Consider the following 23,627-nt stretch of genomic DNA (forward strand, 5'->3'; position numbering starts at 1 on the left):
CCCCCCAAGCACCATTGGAAGAGTACACTTCTTGAAACAGTTTGAACTTGCAAAAAACAATTACCATAAGTTGACTGCAGTATAGCAACTGTTTTGGAGCCACTTAAACATCTGCATTAAGATTCATATGAGAGCATCAATAATTTAGTCTGTGATCTATGATTGGTCATATTTATCTTGATTCATTCCATCCAGGAAGAGCACACACCAACTGCTGAAGCTTCCTTAGCCTGACGAAGGGGTTTTTAACCCAAAAGCTTGCTTAATAACCATTCTCCAACCATTTGGGTTGGTCTAATAAAAGATATCAAATTCACCCAAGGAACCTTGTCAATCTAAGATAAAGGTACTTGAACTGGGTTTTAGTGAAAACCATCTCTTTCAGAGTGCAGAGTAGCTAGCTATTCTGTAACAGGCATATCTTACAGCCCTAGATGACAATTTTAGTTTTTCAACTAGTCACCTGCCATCTCCTCATTTACCAAACTCTCATAATCAAGGGGAAACTTAATAATGTCCTCTACAAAGAGACTAGGACAACTTGACTTTGTGAAGAGTAGTAACTTATCATTCCCATCCATGTTAGCATAGATGAGCACAGGTTACCCTGTCTTCTGTAACTTTCCTGCCTTCTGACTTTCTCTTCCCCATCTACCTCCCCCATATCCTGACATGGAGCAAAGTCCTGTTTGATCAGCATTGTAGATCTCAACCAGGAAAAACTTCAAGAATTCAAGGAAGTCTTTTGATCTGCCATTACTCAGCTGCTGCTTTACATTGGTCCAAAATCTTAAGTACTTAAGTGCTGCTTTAGCCTTTGACTGTTCCTCTCCATGTTCTTTTAAATAGCATTGAAGCAGTTCTTCCATCTTGAAAACGAACTATCACCTGTTTTAAAATCATGCAGTCCAACTGAAGGGGGAAGCCTAGTAACCTTTTTCTGCTTTACACATCCAGAAATTACTGCTGCCTGTCTTCTCCTTGAACCCCGTAAAGAAAGGCATGTTGACATAAGGCTATGTTTACATGGCCCTTCCTTACTCAGTTTTCATAGTCAGCCAAGTCTTTTTCCCATTTCACTTTAGAATTCTGCATACAACTGACCTGTGCCAGCTCCTTATCTAAAACTTGATTTTGATTTGACAGTCTCTGATAATCTCAATTTACCATATTTACTCCAATCTAAGATGATTCTGAATTTAACATGACCCCCTCCCTCACCTTCCTCCCAATAATTAGATTCTATTTATGGAAAATTTATAAATTTGTTTGTAATTTTCCAGGTATAGAATCTAAGTTGTGGAGGGTTGTCTTAAATTTGTACCCCCTACCACTACAGCAGGGAAAGGAATGACTTCAGTACCCTTGCCCTCCCAATTCTCACCCCTGCAGCCCTCCTGCCACCTGTACCCTCCCACACCCAGCTTCCACGGTCTCTGCCTCTTTCTTCTCTGCTCCTCAGTCTCTGCTGCTTCCTCCCCTTACTGTCTGCTGCTCTGACTCTGTTCTCTCCCAGGAGCACAGAACATGGAAGCATGGCCTCTGCCAGCCACACTGCAGCATCGGTGCTCTAGACTGGCTGGGCAGGAGACAAGAGCTTTTTGTGCTCTGTGCCTGGAAAGGAACACAGCCTGAGCTGGAGCCAGAGCTGAGCTGCGCCTGACAGTAAGGTTGGGGGGAAGAGGCCAGAGAGGGGTAGAAGCTGCAGTGGTGGGGACGGCAGACTGTTGCTGTGCGTCCGACTCTGGCCCTGATCCAGCCTCAGGGCTAGAGTCAGAGCTGCAACAGCCACCTGCTTCCTCCTGCCCCTGTGCGGAAATCTAAGACGGGGCTCTTTTCCTTATGCTGATGGGGAGGGGGGCAGACTTCATCTTATATTTGAATAAATATATATATATATTTTTTTAAATGAGAGATTTCTTGGCATTTTGTCCATTTGGGCCAGCCCCCTGCTCTGTGGCCTGATGAAAGGAAGCAGATGAACACAATGTTTATGCGCCCTTCATCAATGTTTCTGTAGAACGGCGGCTTAAGAGCAGAGGCTATGTTATTGTAAATGGGTGGATAATAATGATAGGAACATTGCTGGTAAGTGATTGTTGCTGCAAATGTGTCTGCTGTATCATAATTATAAAAGGATGATTCACACTGGCAGTCTTCACTCTGATGCATCTGTTTTAGTATTGCTCTTGACATTTTCCAGCTCCTTCACTTTGGTTTATAGAACTTGACATTTCATCTGTTGCTGTTGGAATCATAAGCTCATATTTTAAACTAGTAGCTTTGATATCCAGAAGAATTATTGAACTGCTATTATTTTGTGCTAAATGTTTATATTCTTTCCAAGGGATTAACTATTATGTGTACAATGCAGCATCTAAAATCTACTCTGAAAATGTTTAGACTAAAAGAACATTGACTAAAAAAAGTCTTATCAAAGTCATGTCTTAAAAAGGTGTTTGGCCATTAAATCTGTCCCTTATATTTAGGTTATGAAAATTTTACATTTAACATTTAAAGTACATGTTTAATTTATGCAAATGAATGCTTACAGTTTTCCTTATTGTATCTCATTAATTCAGCACTGTACTACTAAAAATATTTTGTATTTTTAAGGTCTTAGGCTATGTTCATTTTTAGAAGAACATAAAGAAGACATACTTTGTGGTCCAGTATGGCTGGCTAGTGGGCTTGATCTTTCAGGACATGCTGGCATGTTGACACTAACAAGTCCAAAGCTTGTTAAAGGTAAAATCGATTACAATATTTGTAAAGCATATGTGACTAAACTATACCCAGTACTTCCATACGTAGCTCTCTTTGATTTGCTTTGGTTAGTTAATTTCCACCAAGGCCATTTTTACCGTAAGAAATTATACGTAAATAATTTCTAGAATTATGCTGAAGCACTACAATTTTTCACTTAGTGTGGGTTTTGACTGTGAGCTTGAACTATCAGTTAAAAATCTATTTCATCTTGATGTATATAACAGATGTAAAAGCTTTTTGCCCCATTTTGTTTTTTTCCAGGGATGGCTGGGGGCAAGTATCGTTCTTTCTTAATCCATGTTAAAGCTGTGAATGACAGAGGAACAGATGAAATCTGCAATGGTGGGATACGGCCAGTTGTGAGGATACCATCTCTAAAACCTCAGAGTAGCAAGGGTCATTCTCTTGCATCTCTGTTGGCAAAAGTTGCAGCAGGCAAGGTATTGAATAACTAGAACATGGCTACAATTATATTAAAGCTTCAGAATCTGTTTTGGAAACTGAACACCTCCTTGTGAGCAGGTTGCCCAGCCTGCTGGCTTCTGTAGGTGTGTTTTGCTCCCTAGGCAGTCCTCCCAAATAAAATCCTGTCTTTAAGTACCAAAAAAATAAACAAAATCAAGCCCTTCTGCTCTGTTGTGGGTGTTAGATAGGGAGCCCTTTGGCTCTGCCCCCAACCCAGCAACCTGCCCCCTCTACTCAGCAAATTGGTTAGGTCAGAGCCTGCTTCCTTTCTTCTTCCAAATGTTCCCTCAGTTTCCCTCCTCTCAGCTCTCTTAGGGTTTTAAGCTAACAGTGTGGCACTCCCTTGTTAGCAGAAGGCCCCACAGACCTTAACAGGGCTAACTGCCCCTCCTTAAACAAACAGAGCACCTGTTACATGCCTATATATACTATGACCTTTTAAATAAGCACCAGTGAACTTCTGTAAGTTAATTGAGTTTTATACCTACTGGAACTAGAGTTTAAGGGTACTTGTACATGGGAGAAAATTGCCCTTTTTAGTGGTTTAATTGTCACACTGTACACATGCGAAGGCATATTGTGATATTCATGACTATTTTACGTAGCAAACTAAAACGCATCCTGATGACTTTCAGTTTGCTACATAAATTGCAACGATACATCCATCCCTGAGTCTGCCTGGGCTTCCAGTGCCCTGTGTACCATCCCTGCTTCCTTCTCCAGCTGCCAGCACACCCAGCTTGCCCCTAGGGCATCAGGGGGAGGCAGCAAAAGGGTAGCTGGGTGTGCTGGCAACTGGAGAAGGTGTCAAGGAGATGCACAGGGCACTGGAAACCTGGGCTCAGGGAAGCTCGGGCTTGGTGGACTTCCAGCGCCCTGTGCACTGTCCCTGCACCTTCTCTGGCCACCAGCACACCCAGCTGCCCTCCTGCTGCCTTTCCATACTGCCTCAGAGGTAAGCCAAGCACATTCCCAGGTAGTCCTAGGCAGTGGGAAGGCAGGGACAGTGGACAGGGTGCTGGAAGCCCTGGTGGGCTCAGGGAAGAGTTGGATCAGATTGGGTGCTGCCTCTGAGCTGGGGCAGCACCCAGCCCGCTAGCAGTCTTCCTGGGTGGCCCTGGGTGGGGTGCCACTGCTGCAGAGGGAAGCACTGGGGCCCCCTGCAGCTCAGGGGCTGCTCGGCCTGCTGGCAGTTTGCACCCAGCCACAGGCAGGCTCTGCCAGGGGGGAGGGAGGTTACTGAAAGGGGCCTGATCCTTTTTCCTCCTTTTTTCCAGTAGAGCCTGCCCGCAGCTGGGGGGCAAGCTGCTGGTGGTCTCTGAGCTGTGAGGGTCCTGGTCCTTCCCTCGGCACTGGTGGCACCCCCGAGGGCCACCTGGGCGGGCTGCTTGGGCTGCACCTAGCTTGTTAGCAGCCTGCCCAAGTGGCCCCAGGGGGCGCCACCACCATGGAGGGAAGGGCCAGGACCCTCTGCCCTCAGGGCCTGCTGGCATCTTGCCCTCCGGCTGTAGAGAGGCTCTGCTGGGGGGGACGGGGGGCGGGCGGGGAGGGATTGGGCCCCCTCGCTGTAACATTGATGGGAGCCTCTAAATTGAAATGGTGGGTTTTTAATAGTCACAATTAAAAACCCACCATTTCAGTTTAGGGGACCTAAACCTCTGTCATGTGTACAAGCGGCCTACGGTCTTGTTTTTCCTGCAAGAAGTTAGAATGTTGATGTATCCTGAAGAACCCCATTCTCTCATCCAATTCTTCTGGGCCTCCCATTGTTTCTGGAATTCTCTGTATCCATATGTACCAACAGTTACCTAATTTTTTTCCTTGTATAATAGGGAAGAATGAAGTTAAAGGAGTTAAAGCTCATCAGTAATTCACTGTAATTAAAAACTTTATAGCCAGACACTTCAGGTGCATTTAATATGCATTGAAACGTGATTAAGGTTGCAAAGTCAAGCACTCACAAGTTATGAAGTGCCAAAACAAGTTTTTATCCCAACTTTTATCCCAACACAGCAGTTAAAATAAATAAACCATAAATATTCTCTTGTTGGTTTCTAAGCTTTAAACACATACTAACAGTTAGCAGGCCTATTTTGGCTGAGGACTTATCGTTTTTGCTTCTGTTTTAGGGGGCTTATAACTCTTGAGAGTCTATCAGATTTTCGGTCTAAGGGTTTTTAGAGCATAGATTAAACTTAGTTTATTTAGCAGTTCATGCTCTTGATTTCTTCTTTCTTTTGTAAATTGCATGTATTATATAATTATTATTTTATCTTTTGGAATTCGCTGACTAGCTAACAAATTGGAAATTCTTAGCACTCTAGGAATTACAGAACAGTTTTAAATGTACATTGCTCCAAAATAAATTTATAGCCTTTTAGTAATGCAGTAAGCAAATGTTTTAGCTTAAAATAAAGCTGGAGTGCACTCACGTATAATCTGCTAGTTACATGCACTATTTCAGAATTTAAATTGCTCCTGAGACTTGATTTGGTGAACCCTTGATTTAACCAAGACTTTTGTCTGAACAAAACATGTAGATTGAGTGAATGTGTTATAATTCTTGAAACCAAATGGGGCTTTTTCTTTCTTAAAATATTAGGAAAAATCATCCAATAAAATTGAATCCAGCAATACCTCACGAAAATCAGACAATCTTAGAGGGTGTGATTTACTTCAAGAGGTCTCTGTAACTATTCGAAGATTTAAAAAAACTTCTATTTCAAAGGAAAGGTTAGTTTTCTTAAATTTGTTTTTGTTCTCATTTATGCGGTTGACTTTGTATTAAATTGCAGTTAGTATTTGGTAAATGTAGCTTAATGGAAAAATGTTTTAAAAATCTAAGGAGGTCAGATATAGGTCTTGTATTTTATGAAAGTGTGATGAAATATCAAAATCTGACATTGTTTGCACTGAAACAATATCGTAGATAATTATAATTAGCGGAAGATTTATCTGACAGAGGCAAACCTATTGTACTTGTCTTCCGTTGTAAAATTAACCACTGAAATGAGTCAAAGATATAGTTTTCTCCACTCTCCGCTTTTTACAGTTGATTGTAAAGTTATTTTAAAGAAAAGTACTTCAGTAGCTAAACTTTTTTTTGTTGCTACTTCTTCCTTAGAGTTCAGCGATGTGCCATGTTACAGTTTTCAGAATTCCATGAAAAGCTCCTTAACACACTCTGCAAAAAGACAGATGATGGTCTGACCACAGAACATGCTCAGAGCCTTGCGTTAGATACCCTTTGCTGGCTGGCAGGAGTGTATTCTAATGGACCTGGCAGGTAGAAGAGAATTTTCAGTTAAATGCGTGCAGTTATTCTTCTGTATCAAGTTCTTATTTATAAAGTCTTAATATGACTTTGAAGTCTTGAATGATTTCTATTTATTTATTTGTTTAACAGCTCAAAGGAAGGGAATGAGAGCTTGCTTTCCAAAACACGAAAATGCGTGTCTGACATTATACGTGTTTGCTTCTTTGAAGCAGGCCGGAGTATAGCTCACAAATGTGCACGGTTTCTAGCACTATGCATCAGGTTAGTGATTGTTTAATTTGGGCTTGTGTGATCAATGTTCCACAGTTAATTATGACTTAATTTTGGTTAAACATTTAGTTAAATTTGGTTAAATTTAGTTAAACATAATAAAATATTTTAATATGGTGGGAGCTGGGAAACATAGCTATTTTCAATGTTCAGATAGGCTTATTTTGGAATTGAGTATTTGAACTAGTTCCCAAGTAGAAAAGCCTTACAACATTTTAGAACCATTAATTATAGAGGTGCACCAATACATCAGTCCGGAATCGGACCGGCACAGATATAAAGAAATTTAATAGATCAGAAATTGGCCATAGTAGGCCGATAAATGCTGTAGCGCAGCACAGGCAGGAGGAGCACAGCCCAGCAGCATGGAGAGCTGCCTCCAGCTGGTAAGTCTGGTGTTGCAGGGAGGGGGAAGGGAAGAGGCATGGGAGGGGCAGATCAAGGCTCCTGTAGGGAGGGAGGAAGGGGGCAGAGGCTGGGGCAGGGGCAGGAGCGGGATGCAGCCGCAGCTCATCCAGGGGTCACGGGCAGGGGGCGTTGGCTGCCACTTGGCCAGGAGCCACTTGTCCAGCGGCTCGTCCGGTGCTCGCCTGCTCATCCCGTGGCTCCCACTGCTAGTCCAGTCGCTTGGGTGGTGGGGAGGAAGGAATGCAGCCTCGGATCTGCATGGGGCAGGCTGGGGCTGTGCCAAGCTCTTTCTGGTGGGGCGGGGCTCTGCTGGGAAGGGGCTATGCATGGGTGGGTGCTACAGCCACAAATTTGCTGTAGCCCCCCTCTGTGCTGCAGCTGCCGGGCCCAGCGCAGGGCAGTGCAGCCCCACCCCACCCCACCCCACCCCGCTGGGAAGATCTTGGTGCAGCCCTGGGCCCTGCCCTGCACAGATCTGGGGGCAAACGCAGCCCCCCCCCGGTGCCCTCCTGGACAAGCTGCTGGACCAGCAGCTCCTGGCCAAGCGGCACGTAGCAGTGGGAGCCAGCCCCTGTCCCTGCACCTCCCAGACAAGCTATGGCTCTGTCCCGCACCCACCCTGCGCCGCCCTAGCTGGGCATCTCTTGCCACTGCACCAGCTCCAGCCCCCCTCCTCGCTCCCTGCGGGGGCCTTAATCTGCGCCCCCATACCCCTTCCCTTCCTCCTTCCCCCACACCAGACTTAACAGCTGGCAGCAGCTGTCTGGCTGGTATTAGAAATTGGATCGGTATCAGCCAATATGCCTCCTTAAAAATCAGCTATCTGTATTGGCTGCAAAAATTTCTATCGGTGCACCCCTAATGAATTCCTTAGAACCTTTGGCAAAGCATATCAGAATTCTGGGGTCTACAAGAAAGAAATACAAACTTATACTGTGTGTGTATTTTTTGGTAGCAATGGCAAGTGTGGCCCAAGTCAGCAGGGATTTGGATCAGTTCTTCTGAAGGCTTTGCTTGACAATATGCCACTCTTACCTGCAGCTGCAACTGGTGGTAAGTGATGTACTTTTGCTGTTATCTGTACTGTTTATATACCTGTTTTCCCTCCTATTCCATAGAATATCTTTGAGTAAGGAATCTTATGTAGTGCATGGCCAAGTCAGATAACACCCCAGTTCTAATGTTGCATGTCTTAATATTCTCTCCTTTAAAATTGTAGTTAATGGATTTTTAAAGCAGAATGCCTACACTCTCAAACTTATATTTAGATGTTTCAAAGGCGTTTAGCTCTCATCTTCCATTGGCTTCTGTAGGAGTTGTGATTGATTAGCATCTCTGAAAATCAGGTCATTTATTTCAGGGAGCCTAATATGCACTTAAGTACCTAACTTCCAGGAAGCCACGTCTAAAAACATTGGCCCAAAATCTTAAGCTCTTTAGTATTGCTTTAGGTAATGGCACTTGTATTGTGCTTTTATTGGGCCACAAAGTTGGACAGCGTTCCTCAGTGTTAGTTGTTAGTAGATGGAAATTATATTGCTGCCGGGGGAGTAGGGTGTTAGAGGTGCACTGATATATCTGTTGCTATTGGTTCAGCACTGATAAAAGGGAAATTTACATTATTAACTATTGGCACTTTTTTTTTTTTAAATTGTTGTAGCTGATAATGCTTACCAATAATTATGCCTTCTGGCCAGAGCCCTGGACACCTGGGTTCCCTCTTCCCTTCAGGGCTGGGGCCCCAGATGCCTGGGTTCCCTCGGGAAACAGTGGTTTCCCCTTGCACGTGAGTAGTGTTGTAGCCTGCAAGGGGTCCTGCTTGGGGCTGCTGGGAGCGAGAGACTGGGCTCTGCGTGCATGTGTGCGGTTGCATGCTTGCATGTGGGCAGGAATACACACGGGCAGTTTGGAGAGTAGCTCCCTGTAGGTAAGTTTATGGAGGGGAAGGGGTATGAGGGGGTGAAGAAGGCCCCCACAGTGAGGGAGGGAGTGGGGCAGGGGCTGGTGCTGGGGGTGCTGCCAGGGCCGGGGCAATGAGCGGAACAGAGCCACAGGCAGCTTGTCCAGGGGGAATGCAGGGGGGGTGGGAGGGCAGCCTCATGCTGCTTAGCACACCCCTTGGGGTAGGCATTGTGGGGCATGTGCCCCCCCGACTTGTGTGGGAACAGATGTGGGCTGCTCACTGTAGGCTCAGGGCTCTCAGCTCTGCTGCCTTACCTTCGGGAGCCCCGCACCAGCTGTGTGCCCCTTTCCTGCCCGGCAGCAGTGGGGGTGGTGAGTTGTATTTCCTGCTTCTGGGCGGGTAGGGGACGTGCAGCTGGCACAGGGCTCCCAGGGCAAAGGCAGCAGAGCGGAGAGCCGTGAGCCCAAAGTGAATGAGCTTTAGTTCAAGTGCTGCCACCGCCGTTTTTAAGCATGGGGATGCTTTTAAGTGGAGCAGAGCTGAGTGGTGCCAGGGTGGATGCAGGCTGCTCACTGTGGGCTCAGGGGTCTCTGCCCTGCTGCCTTTGCCTCCATAGCCCCGTGCTGGCTGTGCATCCCCTGCCCATCCAGCAGTGGGAGGCACAGTTCACCACCCCCACTGCTGCCGGGTGGGCAGGGGACATACAGCTGGTGCGGGGCTCCTGAGGGAAAGGCAGGAGAGTGGAGAGCCCCACGCCCACAGCAAGCAGCCTGCATCTGCCCCATGCACAAATCGGGGGGGCATGTGCCTGCCCCCACCATCTGCCATGCCCCCTGGACGAACTGCCCATGGCTCCATCCTGCTCCCTACCCTGCTGATTTTAACTGGAGTAAATCCAGTTAGCAGATCGGCATCGGCTGATGTGGTTGGTTTAATAATCAGCTATTGGTATTGGCCAAGAAAATTTTTATCAGTGCACTGTGTGTGTGTGTGTGTATGTGTGTGTGTGTGTGTTTAAAGGTTCACTATCTCATTAAGCTTAGTTATTGCTCTCTTCAGCTGACTGAGAGCAGTGCTCATGTTAGCTGACATAGAATTGACGAGGAAAATGCATAATTGCAGATAGTCTACAGACTGTCTGTATCCCATCTGAGAGGCTGTTTTAAGCGTTCAAAATGCCTGATACACAAATAACATCTAATTGGTAATGCGCAGTCACTGGAGAGATCTGTACCCAGATACCTTGTGAAGCAACTGAGAGGAGAGCCTTCTCTTCAAGGGATCTGGAAAATCTTCCTGAAAAATAAGTTGTCTGTCTTGAATCACAAGACCCTATATACGTAGCATGGGAAAAAAAAAAGGCATCCTGTCACAGAACCTGCAGCCAGTACTGAATATCATGTGTTTTGCTCCTGTAGGAAAGTAATGAAATTTTTTACTGCTACTCTTTCCATGGATATAGGGTAGTAGTAGTGTCTTGTTTTGACACTAGTGGCATGAGTTTGAGGTCCAGTTTAGACTCATGCAGAGGGCTGCAGCCAGCCCAGCTATAAGGAATAGCTGCTCATTAAGGCTGCAGAGTTAAATGCAGGCAGAGGAGATGCTATCCATGTTTCTCCTTTGTGACATTGGTTATAGAAACTAATGTGCCTTATTATGTTTACGGGGGTTTGGGTTGTAGCCGTGTTGGTCTAAGGACATAGGCAGAAAAGGTTCCTTGGGTGAATTTAATATCTTTTATTAGACCAACCCAAATGGTTAGAGAATAGTTATTAAGCAAGCTTTCGGGTTCAAAAACCCTTCGTCAGGCTAAGGAAGCTTCAGCAGTTGGTGTGTGCTTTTCCTGGATGGAATGAAACTGTCTTTATCCAGTATATTTTGAAACTCTCAAATTTAAATGAGAAAAAAATTGTATTTTAGCATGTGCTGAGGCAGCTGAGTGAATTTGTGCCTTCTCTGTTTTAACTATTTATTAGCTGAGATGGATGAGAATTATAAAATGTGTTAAACTGATGTAATATCAGATCCTGTTAGCAACATCTTTAAGTCCTAATTAGGCCAGAACATGACTGTTTCACTCTGTTCAGTTCTTCCCACACTGTTCAGAGTCACTCTTGAGACTAAATGCTTTATGAAGTGTTTTTCCAACCCTTCCATACTTCAAGGTTCTCTACTTAAAGCATTGCCAACTATTTATCATCCTGCTGTTTCCCTCTTTTCTATTTATCTCAGGAATGTATGTGGCCCCAATGCCACATCCTACTCTCAGTCATTGTATTTATAATCTGAACTGAACACTCAAGTAATGAAGTATCCCCTTTTCCAAGTGAGGACTTGATGCAAAAACATGCACAGCATGTCTGAACTCACCTCTGTTCTGTGCCTGGGAAAGCTCTGCAAAACATGCCCTGTTCACTTCCTCCCTCTCAACATGTGATAAGTCTTGAAAATAAGCAGTGTAGCTGCCTTCGAATGGCGCTAGGCACAAACCCAGAAATGCTTTGAAGTTCTTTAAGGTACATTTGGTGTTGGTCATACTCATCGATTCAGGGCCCATTGTAAGGTGGCTGTCTTTCCACGCTTCTGGGATTCTGGTGCAGGTTGAATAGGAGCAAGTAGATGGAGTGTGATTCATGCTTTTGTATGTGGCACAGAGACCGCATAGACCAGGCATGGGCAAAATATGGCCCACGGGCCGCATTCGGCCTGCGAAGCCATTCTATCCGGCCTGCAGGGCCCCTAAAAAAAATGTAGAAAATTTAACATTTCTCTGCCCTTGGTTCCTGTCATTCTCGACAGGAACCAAGGGCAGTAGGACCCAGGGGAAGCCTGGCAGGCTCCCACAACAGCAGGGCCTGCCTGGCCCCGCCTCCCAGCTGGAAGCCCCTGCTGCGGTTTCTGGGCTGGGAGCACGTGACTACCTTGGTGTGGGAAGCTCAGGTAAGTGGTGGGGGGAGACCCCGGGCAGGGAAGGAGTGCGGAGGAAGTGGCCCCTCCGTGCCCAGTGCCCTGCGCTGCAGCTGCTTGCAGCCCGTGTGGGGTTGCCTTTGCCCGCTCTGGACAGCCCCACACAGGCTGTGAGCACCTGCAGCGTGGGGTACCAGGTGTGGGGCGGGGAAGGGGCCGTTTCCCTCCACCGCGCTCAGCTTTTCCCTGGGCTCCTTACCTGCATGTAGAAAAGTGGCCCCTCGCCTGCCCTATGGTCAGCTCTCCCTGCTGCAGGCATTCGCAGCCCGCATGGGGCTGTCTGGAGCAGGCACAGGCAGCCCCAGGCCATCTACAAGCAGCTGCAGCGTGGGAAGCCAGGCATGGGGCAAGGAAGGGCTGCTTTCTCCCCCTCTGCGCTCAGCACCACCTTGTAACCCGGCCCCGCTGGCAGTGGGGCAGGTTACAAGCTGGTGCTGAGTGCAGGGAAAAGTGGCCCCTCACCCGCCCCATGGCCAGCGTCCTGCGCTGTAGCCACCTGCAGCCTGCATGAGGCTGCCTGTGCCTGCTCCAGACAGCCCCACATGGGCTGCGAGCGCCCGCAGCAAGCAGGGAGCGCCAGCCATGGGGCAGGCGAGGGGCCACTTTTCCCCATGCTCAGCACTAGCTTCCCTGCTGACAAGCAAGGGGTCGGGGCTGAGAGCTGCCCCCCGCCTGTACCACAGGGCTGGAGGGCACTGGGAGTGAGTGGGTGGGGAGCCAGTGGGAGCACGGGGCCAGTGCTGGTGGGGCCCAGAACAGGGTGGCAGGAGTGCGGGGTCCCAGTCGGCAGGGGCTCTATGGAGCCAGGCCAGCTCCCCCCTCCCTGCTGGTGCAGGCCAGCCTGGCTCCACAGACCCTTGCCGGCCTGCCCTGCTCTAGGCCCCACTGGTGCTGGCCCTGGGACATTGGTCCGAAGATGGTGACCAAGGGGCGGGGCTACGCATGCGGTCCTCGACAGCCTGCCAAAACTGGGTAAGTGGCCCTCCACCCAAAATAATTGCTTGCCCCTGGCATAGATTAACCTAGGCTGGCTTGCCTAATTTATAGAGGAAGCCTATATATGAGAGAAGAATTGAACACTGTTGTTCTAAGTATCAAACTCATTCCCTGCCACTAAACTGTTGTCTTTTTTACTTATATGTGACATCAGAACAATTGATATGTTTTCGCCAATGAGCCATCCCTCCTCTCCTAAAGGCAACATTTTGCATATTAAGACTGCATACACAATACATTCAAATAATCTGGGAGAATTCCCACAGGTTTGTTTTCCCAATAGAAAAATTTATACAGAAATGCCTGAACAGACATTCAAATGCTGAGCCCTTGAAGAGCAAAGAGCTTTCAGTATTGATGCTACGCATCCAGGAGGGCTTTCTGTCCACATCTCAGCCTGATCTGTTGGCTCCCTCAGTCTGCTTGGCAAAAGATGGCAGAAGTCTATAGGACAGCCCTGATTGGCTGACCTGGACTGCCTGTGTCTGGCTGCAGCACAATATAGGGAATTATGAAGGGGAAGGGAAGTGCGTTCTGTTCTCTGCTTGGCTGGAGCAGCAGAGTCCAGTGAGCGACACAGTCTTCCTTGTGGGGGGAGAAGGTAGGAGCCAAGTCCACTGGGATGTTGAATGTCTGTTGCTTCTCAGACAAGAATATGTACAGATGTTTGCTCTCCCAGGAAAAAACTCTCCTGGGAGTGATATAACCTTGCTTATTCCTAGGGTATTTTTCTCCTGGAGCAGCCGTTTTTTTGCTCTGGGAGACGGATGCAGAACTTCTCTACTCTCAGGGTTTCTCCTGGGACAGCAGGAGCTTGGGAAGAAATTTTAGTCAGGTGCTGTTATAGCCTTTCAGACAAAATGGGTTATTTCTCTCCTATTCCCTTCAGCATGGTGGTAGAAAAGATGTTTGTATTGTGGGGAAGGGATTAATAAAATCGGTAAGTGACTGTTGTTTTTGTATGGTGAAGGCACCTGTTTATGTAGTGTTGGTTTATAGGTTTTTGTCCTACCCTTTCTTTAGTTCCATAGTACACGGAGGTGAGCCCACAAAGATTTCTGTGCGGTATGGGAATATAATTCTTAACGTGCATAGTTTTCTTAAATGCACTGTCTCTTACCGGAGCTTGCTGACAGTTCAGTGACTTATTTCCATAGTATTTGTCATTTTTACACAAGTTTTATGAAAACAAACAAAGACCAAAAAAAGTTATGAAGTATAAGAGAGCTAACATTTTAAATATTTGTTAGTATGCTTCTCTTAAAAAAAAAAAAAAGCTTTGTCCCCTTTAGCGTACCTTGATTCTGTATAGAAAAAAAATTATGGTTGACATAATTAGAAAATATAAATATCAGGTCTAGTTTAAGAAGACAATAGTTATTGAAAAGGAGGAAATTATTAAAATCCGTACTTAATAAAAACTTCACTGAAAACATTCTAAAAAATTAGCTTTTGATATTCAAATAACCTTGACTTGACCACCAAACCTCAGCTACTAAGCAACTATGAAAAAGTATTTCACTCACCAAAATTTTTAAAAACGGAAAAAGACAAACTCCAAATATAATTTAATGCTATTTCAATATGATCATAACTGATAGTTGTACACCATCTGATATAATCATTACTCTTCAGGATGCATTGCAGATATTTTTCTTTAACTTTAACAATTAAAGCATATATACATTACATGTCTTTTTGTTATAAGACTGAGGCCTCTGACAGACTTTAACATAATTGGGATATGAGTATATGGCAGTGTGCATAGTGTTGGAAGGGGCATAACATTCCTTGTATCCCAATTGCACTACTGTGTGGGGCAGTCCCCTGGGATCTGTTGACAGCAGATGATTGTTGGTGTGGCCCTGGACAGCCCTGGATCCCGTTCCAGATATGAGGCTGTCCCAGCTGATGCTGATAATCAATAGATTGTTAGCATAGGTTGGGGCAGCCCTGGCCTGGAATGCAACACATGCCACATGATCAATTTAAAGCACAATACAAACTAGCCAGACAAGCAAAGATGTTCTGTGTTATATGTGGAAAGTCTTTGTAGCTGGTTTATTGTTTTATAATGCCATAAATTGGCTGAATGTGTGACATGTTGAATTGGTGGCATGATTAACATGTTAATCATGCCATAAATGTAACATCTGCCGGGGGCCTAAATAAGAATTCCTTACCTTACCCCTTATGTTGTTAAATACAAAATCTCCTCATGTCATCAGTCTTGCACTATACCATGATTGGTTCTTGCAGATGTTTAAAAAAAAAAAAAGCTGCGCTTTACTTTATATTTGGTGCGCTCCCACACAGAGTCCAGCACATGCCTAGAAGAGGCAGCTTGTTAGTTGGACCTGGCTCACCCAGTGTCTGTATAGATTGGGCACTTTAGGGGGACTTGTTTGGTGCTTTTATCTTATAGCTGATTGTATCAGCTTTAGCTAAAAGTACCAAAAAGCTCCACTGAAGCACCCAGTCTATACAGATGCTGCAGAGTTGGTTCGAAGTAATATGCTGCTGCTTCTGGTAAAGCATGTTTTGCTTTTTCTGTTTTTGTTTCTGTTTCTTTTAATATCTGCAAGCAGCCAATAACTATTAAAACAAACAAACTGTTAAGTAAGAAAGAAAATGTCAGTTATAAAATGTTCATTTTTATGTTAAATAATGTATGAAGGCCTAAGATACTTAAGTGTTACTATATATGAAGTTAGTTTGCATCCTTTTAAAAAAATCATGATTTCTAATTAAGGAAGTACTTGTTCCATATTTTCTAATACATTGCCTGCTGTAGCAAATTTGACTTTAAAATTGTAATGTTTTTGGATGAAAAATGGTTTCATGGGATTCATGGGTTTCATGGGATTCTTTTAATAAACTTTTTCCGCTAAGGCTATTTTAAGATCATTTTAAAGTGTCTTGTAGCCTGAAACATTAACTGCAATTTTCTGAGGCAGACTGGGTGGAATATTCATGCTGTATTTCAATTGAAATAAAATTTCTCTTTGCTTCTTCAGGATCTGTGTACTGGTATTTTGTACTGCTGAATTACGTAAAGGATGAAGATTTGGCAGGATGCAGTACAACTTGTGCGACCTTGCTAACGGCTGTGTCCAGACAGTTGCAGGACCGACTAACGCCCATGGAAGCATTACTTCAGACAAGGTATTAAGGGAATATAGTTGTTTTTAATCTAGGTAAAAGCCTTCTTGTTAGCAAATCAGTTGTTTATCATGTTTTGAATGTTCTTAGACACTGTTAAATGACACATTTTTTTTCCCCATAATTTGCAATACTCTTACAGGTTAGGGTAGATTCAGAAAACAAAAATCTTTATGATTGTGGGCTTGTGTTTTATTTTGTTTCATTTTTTTTAAAGGTAAAATGAAAGATGTCTATTCAACAGATGGGTATTGTAGTGTTTGTAGTCAGTTTTGATTAACACAGCTCTAGGGAACTGTATTTAACAGAGACAGGCAGGTATTTGGTAATTGCCTTTGTTCTTTAAAGTATATGTTTTTCTACTACAGTAAATGCAAATATTTTTGTCTGATTTTTTTTTTTCCACAATGCTCAAGTATTTTTTTTTAAGTAATCCTTTTACCAAAATGTTTTAAACATTCAAAACAACCCAGTCAGTTTTCTCCAGACAAAATAATCCCAGCTTCTTCAGCCTTTCCTCATAAATCATGCTTCCCAGTCCTCTAATCATTTTTGTCACTCTGCAAAGGATTCTTTCCAGTCTGTCCTCATCTTTCTTGAAGTGTGGGGCCCAAAACTAGATGCATTACTTCAGGTGAGGCCTCATCAGTGCTGAAGAGAGCGGAAGAATTGCTTCCCTTGTTTTGCAAGTGACGCACATACTAATACAACCCAGTATGCTGTAGGTGTTTTTTCCCCCCACAAAAGCATACTGTTGGTTCATACTCATCTTATGGTTTACTGTACCACCCAAATCCTTCTCTGCAGTACTGCAGCCTAGCCAGTCCTTCCCCAGGCTGTACTTGTGCATACAACTACTCTGTACCAAGTACAGGACTTCGCACTTGTCGTTGCTGAAATAATTTTATTTGATTTTCTTTTTCTTTTATTTTTTTAATTCCCTCCCTTCCCCCTCCCCCTCTATTTCTTCAGTTATCAAGGTCATTCTGAATTGTAGCCCCACTCTCCAGAGTGGCTGTCCCTGATCACCTTGTTTTCCTCTGTGTTCTTAGAAAGTTCTTTGATGACCTGTTTCATGAATTTTTTCAGGTATTGAAGTTAGACTGACTGGACTGTAAATCCCTGATCCCTTTCTTAAAAATAAGCACTATATGTTTCCTTTTTCCAATCATTTGGAACTTCACCAAACCTCCATGGGTGCGTTCAGATGAGTGCGCACATGCTCTTGCAGCATTTCAACCTCCTTTGAGACGCTGCAAGACACGTGTGTGGGAACAAAAAAAGTTAGGCAAAATTAGATCCCTGGATATCCAGAGGCCCCCCCCCCCCACACAAAAAAAAAACACAACTGTGAAACAGCAGGGCAGAGAAGGATCCAGGACCTTAGGCAACTGGAGGCTTGGTCTTCCACAGAGATGCTCTAGTAGGCAGCTAGAGCATCTCTATAGCTGGCCTTTGACCTGTTGCTGAAGCACACTGCCTGCTGGTGCGGGACAAGCAGCAGTGCAGGCTGCAGGGACCTGGACCCAGTTTTGTGCCAAGTAAGGAAGGGAGGGGTGTTGGAGAAGGCGGGGAGCATGGGGGGCATGTCTGGCCCCAGTTCCTGATTGCCCCCACCAGGGGGGTGGGCCTCTGGAGGAGGGGGAGAGAGCATGGTGGGTAGGCCACCTGGCCCCAGTCCCTGGTCACTCCCCCACCGGGTCCCAGCTCCCCCGTTGGCTCTCCTGCCTGGTCCCATCCCCCGCACTCTGATCAATCTCCTACCCAGGCCCTGCTCCCTGATCGCTCACCCCGCTCGCTCCCCTGCCTGGCCCCACCCCCTGCACAGCTCGCATTCACTGGCTGCAGCAGCAGCAGTCGGGGCCACTCAGGGCCTCATGGCAGAGCCCCCTGTATGGCACGGGACAACAGGGATCTGCCCTGGCCGCTTGGCACGCCTGCTGGTGCAGCTCAGCTTGGCAGGGTGCCGCACGGTGCTGGGTGCTGTCTGGCAGCTCTGGGCCACTCCAGCTGTCCCCTGGAGCCCGGCACCGCTCAACCCGAGCAACCCTGAGCTGCCAAACAGACCCCAGTGCCAGGTGGCAATGCAGCAGTGGCAGCTTGGGTGCCAGGCAGCCAGGGCTGATCCCTGCTGCCCTGACAGCTGCTGCTACACCTTATAAGTGCAGGGACACTGGGGTGGGCAGGGCAGTGATGAGGGGCTGGGACCGGCCGGGGAAACGATGGGGGGCAATCAGGGGAAAGGCATGTGGGTCCTGCGGGGGTGAGGAGTGGCTGTGGCTCCTGCTGGGGGGGCTGTGGCCCATGTTGGGGTGCCACCTGTGAGCTGCTCAGGGTGGCTGCGCCCTGTTGGGGGCAGGGGGCCCTCCTGAGCAGCCCCCCGTGCATCTCCCCCAGATCCACAGTCACCCCACAATCCACCCACAAACCCCACACCCCCCAAGTCACCCACATATCTGGCCCTGTCGGTCAGGAGTGAGAAGACTGGGGTGGGAGTAGGCTGTGGGTTGTGACTGTGGGGCAAGGGCAAGGGCAGGGCACTGGCATATCAGAGTGCTACTCAGCATTGCACATCCTGGTGAGAGAAAGGGGTAGGGGCAGCTCTGACTTTTCTATGACAAAAAATCAAGAGTCAGTGCCAAACTATAGATATTTAGAATTTATTTTATTATGATAATAGAGGCACTGGTAGGCTTTCAAATTGCTTTAAAATTGTAAATATATCTATAAAACATTGCCCAACTGATTTGCGCTCATGCTCTCTCTGTATGTGTCTAGTGGTCTTTTGTTTTAATTGTGGAAAAACATGGATTTGGGGGTATTTTAAAGGGCGACTTTGGGATTTTTTAATCGGGGATTTTGCAGTTTTTTAAATAGGAAACACCAGAATTCCTGCTAATGAGGCAAGTGGCGGGACCCAGACAGAGGAGCCTGCTCAGAGCTGGCACCGGGGACCCAAATGGAAGTGGCTGACTTCCTGGCCACTTGGGGCCAGGAGGACATGCTTTGACAGTTCAAAGCAGGTCACCACACTAAGAACATCTTCTGGAAGATAGGAGCCCAGATAGCCGGGCAGTGACGCACATGGACGTAATGCTGCACAAAGGCTAACTGTGCAGCCACAGCCCACTGGCAGCTAGCCCAGAAGTACAGATGCCTCAGGTGGCCATGTAGTCCCCATCTGGGTCTGGCAGGCGTGCAGCCTTGGGGCCACATGCTGTCACAGGTGGCAGCAGGTCACAGCCAGGCACCAGCCCCCACTGTCAGACTGCTGCAGTGGGTAGGGGGTGCAGGACACTCTCAGGGCTGCTTCAGCAGTCCAGCTGGCACAAGGGGTAGTGTCCCCAGGTACCAATTGGCGGGGCCTCAGAAGCTCATGAGTAAGTAGCCCTGAGCTACTTTACAGGACAGCTTTTTATTCTGCTGCTGGGGCCAGCACAAGACAGGTTTTTATACTTCGGGGCCAGCACCTGTGCTGGCCCTGGCATCTAGCTCCCCCTGGCTGCAGATCTGGGAGGAGCCAGGTAGGGTTATTTTGCCCCATGTGGCACCATTTGCCCCACACCAAAGTGCATGTCCGGGCATGTGCACTGAGGCAAAAAGCCCTGGCTCAAAATTGTGCTGCTTCTATTTGAGCTGCTACAAGCGCGCATGCCTGCATGTGTAGATGCGCCCCATGAGTCATATTGCTTTTTATGTCCCTTGGTAGTTGCATCTCAAAGGTGGTCCTTCATTCTTTTGAAACTGCAGTGACATTTCTAAATAAAATGCTTGGGATTTTTTTTTTCTGGATACCTTGTTTTCTTGTTAAGTTATGGTAACTTGGTATTTGAAGAAATGGACTCAGTTACGTTCTGTTTGCAGGTACGGATTATATAGTTCACCTTTTGATCCAGTTCTTTTTGATTTGGAAATGAGTGGCTCTTCCTGTAAGAATGTATACAACAGCAGCATGGGTGTACAGTCGGATGAAATTGATTTATCTGATGTCCTGTCAGGTATGCATACTTTTAAAAACACTACTTTTATCTAGAGTTAATGTTGAAACATTTACAACTTTTTAAAACTGTTTTTCCCCTTTTTATTGCTTTACTGAATATTTGCCATTGTAAACTAAATAGCATTGCATTCGGAGCGCAGACTGATGCACTATTTTGATAAGATTAATGAAAAGAAAAATTATTTGCAAAAAAGCTTTTTTTCCCCTCAGAGAAAAGCTAGTTTCTGTCTGAAGTTACAGAAGCCTTTAATGAATTACAGTCTTGAAGATTGTGAACCAACATACTCCCTTTTCTTCTTCTCTGGTTACTCCGGTAGATTTATTAAAATAAAACCTTTTCATATATTTTTCTGTCATGCTTATTCCCTAAATTTATCAAGTAAATCAAGCAATATTCCTCATTTATGCATAATTCTGTGTGTTGTACCTCTTCTCATTGGCTCTGTCCATAATTGCTCGGAATGATGGTGGTTAGGCCACTGAACTTTTCTTTCTTGTGTGATTATTTTTAGGAGCTTAATTTAAATGTTAAATGAGTGTTTTTGTTTGTTTTTTTTCCTGCATGGGTAAATGATTGTTAGATATCCTTCTCTGATTTAAGATAACAAGGCACTATCATAATTTTTCCTCATAATATTCAGTTTTGGCTTATTTTTACTACATTGCTACATGCTGCAGAAATTGTTGTGCAAGTCTCTTTATATTTTAGTGTGAGCTATTATTGGCTGCCTGATTTTTATTAATTAAATTGTTGTCCTGTCACAGTTGCTTTAGCCAGAAGGATAAGAAAGCTTAATTCTTTCTAAATAGAAGAACAGCGTATAGTTTTACTTAAGGTGGTGGCTTTGCCCTTGTGTCATGTTCCTTACTTTAATAAGGATGCATCTTGTTTTCTTCCATCTGTCTGATAGCTACACATTGTAAGAGAATTCTGCTTCAGAATTCCAACCTCAGTGAGAACCATAAAGTGCTTCTTTGTGTTTTCTGCTCTAGACAGCAGCGACTTCTAATTGAGAAATAATTTAGTTTCATTAGGGCTCTGCTTCTAGTTATGACCCTGATTTACTATCCATCTCTGCCTAAGTTTCTCATCTGTAAAATCGGTGCATTTTTTTGCAAATCAGAACTTTAACATATTTGTAACAAATGTAAAAGCAGCTTTCATTTATGATTCATTACCGGAATGAGAAGTTTTTAAGTTCTTGGCTCCCTTTGTTGTTAACTCAGACTGCTACCAAGAAAATTCCATTAGATAGATGTTTTATTTATCTTTAGCTGTAGGATATTGAAAAAACTAAAACTGCAAATGATGCAAATGTATGTTGTGTATGCATTATATAACTGACACCTTCAATCCATTTCTTTATAACTTGAATCATTGTTACCAAGTTACTTAAGCTAAATGGTTTTCTTTTTCTCTCTTTCTGTACAGGGAATGGGAAAATTAGTAGCTGTGCAGCAGCTGAAGGTAGTTTTACTTCCCTCACTGGACTTCTGGAAGTTGAGCCTCTGCACTTCACTTGTGTTTCAACTAGTGATGGAACTAGGATAGAAAGGGACGATGCAAGTACGTTTACTGGTATATACAACTTTTTGTTACTTCTTCTTGGTGAAAATGTAAGAATAACTTACTGTAGATTTCTTTAATTTTTTTCCAAATGAAATTTCTCAAGTTTTATAATGTTTATAATGTTTGAATTACTTTACAAGTTGTTCTTAAATGGCAAGTTATGTCTCTTAGGCTAAGAATAGACGGTCATAAAACCCAAGGGTGAATTAATTCAATCTTCACAAGTTAGTCTAAGCTGCGTAGATTGAATGGATAAGCAAGTGGGCAGATATTAACTTTTGATTCTGGAAATGTAACCACATGCCTGCAGTGGCCCAAGCCAGAAGCTGGGGGGCAGGGGGGTGCTAGAGCATGCCTTCCTGCTCAGCTGGAGCAGACAACTTGGGCTGAGGCTGCCCTGCCTACCCTGTGAATGCTGAGGAACTGAGAAGTAACTTAAATCTGTAGGGGATCTGGAACAGAAGTTGAATAAACCAATTTAACCTAAATCAGTTAAGTCTGATACTACATCCTTCCAGGTTTATTTTAAACTGGTTTTGGCCATTTTGAAATCCATTTATGTGCACTGAACCTCTGTTGTGTTACAGGTTTGAACTGGTTTCCAATCACTTACATCAGCTTTATGTGTAGTTTCTGTCCCTAGCCTTGGAGTACAGCAAATGCATAATTTAATTTAAAATGTAAACAAATACATTTGTATATCTTGAGTAATACATAGAGCATGTTATTTTGTGTGTTTGTACTACAGCCCTGATCTCTTTTGTAACATCTTTTGTTTAGGTATGCGATGCCTTTACATTCAGATCTAGAAAGTATACATTTTTGAGACACCTAAGTAACATCATTTTATATATGAGGTGTGATTAAGGGCTAGTATTTTATCTTGCTTTTAGCCTACTTCTTTTGTCACTGACTTTTTAAAAATTCAGTTAAATGGAAGTGCTTTCTGTGTTCCTTTTCTACACACACTTTTTTTTGTTTCTTGTTTCATGCCAGTGAGTACGTTTGGGGTTACCCCAGCAGTTGGTGGCCTCTCTTCTGGGACAGTTGGGGAAGCCTCGACCGCCCTGAGTTCAGCAGCCCAGGTAGCTTTGCAGTCTCTCTCTCACGCAATGGCTTCAGCTGAGCAGCAGCTCCAGGTGCTGCAAGAGAAACAGCAGCAGCTTTTGAAGCTTCAGCAACAGGTTGGAGGCTATTTGGCTATTTTTTATGCTGTCTCTCAACTTCAAAAGCTGAAAAAAGTTACACAGCCGTACCGTTTCCCTCCCTCATTGTCAGAGAATATTTTGTGAGGAGGGCATAGCTGTGGGCAAAAGGATGACTTGCATTAAGCATGAAAATGTATTCCTTGTAGCCTTTCAAATTTGTGGCATTTTGTTTTTCGTGTGGTGTACATGTGAGATTTGGTGGTGAGGAAATGGATTCATATCCTTTATAAAAATTAATGACGAGTTCTATTAACAAGCAAAAAATCAGAATAGCCAAGGAACTACACTAGAATTAAAACAGCAGTTGCCATTAATAACGGACAGAAAACATTCTTAAAAGGAGAAGTGATCAATTTGCATGCACTTTGGCTTTATTTTAAATTAAGTCATAAGTTTTATGCCATTATAAATTTTCCTTAAATTTTTGGACTAATTGCTATATTTTAAAGCAGGAACTATCAAATTAAAGGCCATTCCATTTTTCAGGTACTGGTACGTAACTACCTAAATGATGAATGTGGTGCTTTCAATTAAAGTCTAGCTTAAAATAAAGGCTGAAGGTTTATATTCTAGTTTTACTGTGTCTGTAGTGCATGTTACTGATCCATTCAGAGGCTGCGTTGCTGTTCTCT

General features: G+C 44.8%; 1 protein-coding gene across 1 annotated transcript in view; it reads left to right on the forward strand.

The window, feature by feature from the left end:
* Positions 1-23,627, forward strand: part of BIRC6 (baculoviral IAP repeat containing 6) — a gene marked incomplete at its 5' end in the record, with an annotated part of 326,913 nt that overhangs the window by 88,350 nt on the left and 214,936 nt on the right. Inside the window, 10 exons of the mRNA XM_025197634.1 lie at positions 2,617-2,748; positions 3,031-3,209; positions 5,837-5,967; positions 6,359-6,520; positions 6,641-6,772; positions 8,145-8,242; positions 16,073-16,220; positions 20,082-20,215; positions 21,650-21,784; positions 22,784-22,971. Of these exons, the coding sequence (XP_025053419.1) occupies positions 2,617-2,748; positions 3,031-3,209; positions 5,837-5,967; positions 6,359-6,520; positions 6,641-6,772; positions 8,145-8,242; positions 16,073-16,220; positions 20,082-20,215; positions 21,650-21,784; positions 22,784-22,971 (1,439 nt within the window). The remainder of the gene's footprint in view (positions 1-2,616; positions 2,749-3,030; positions 3,210-5,836; positions 5,968-6,358; positions 6,521-6,640; positions 6,773-8,144; positions 8,243-16,072; positions 16,221-20,081; positions 20,216-21,649; positions 21,785-22,783; positions 22,972-23,627) is intronic.

This window comes from Alligator sinensis, unplaced genomic scaffold, assembly GCF_000455745.1.
Source record: "Alligator sinensis unplaced genomic scaffold, ASM45574v1 scaffold489_1, whole genome shotgun sequence".
Lineage (NCBI taxonomy): Eukaryota > Metazoa > Chordata > Crocodylia > Alligatoridae > Alligator > Alligator sinensis.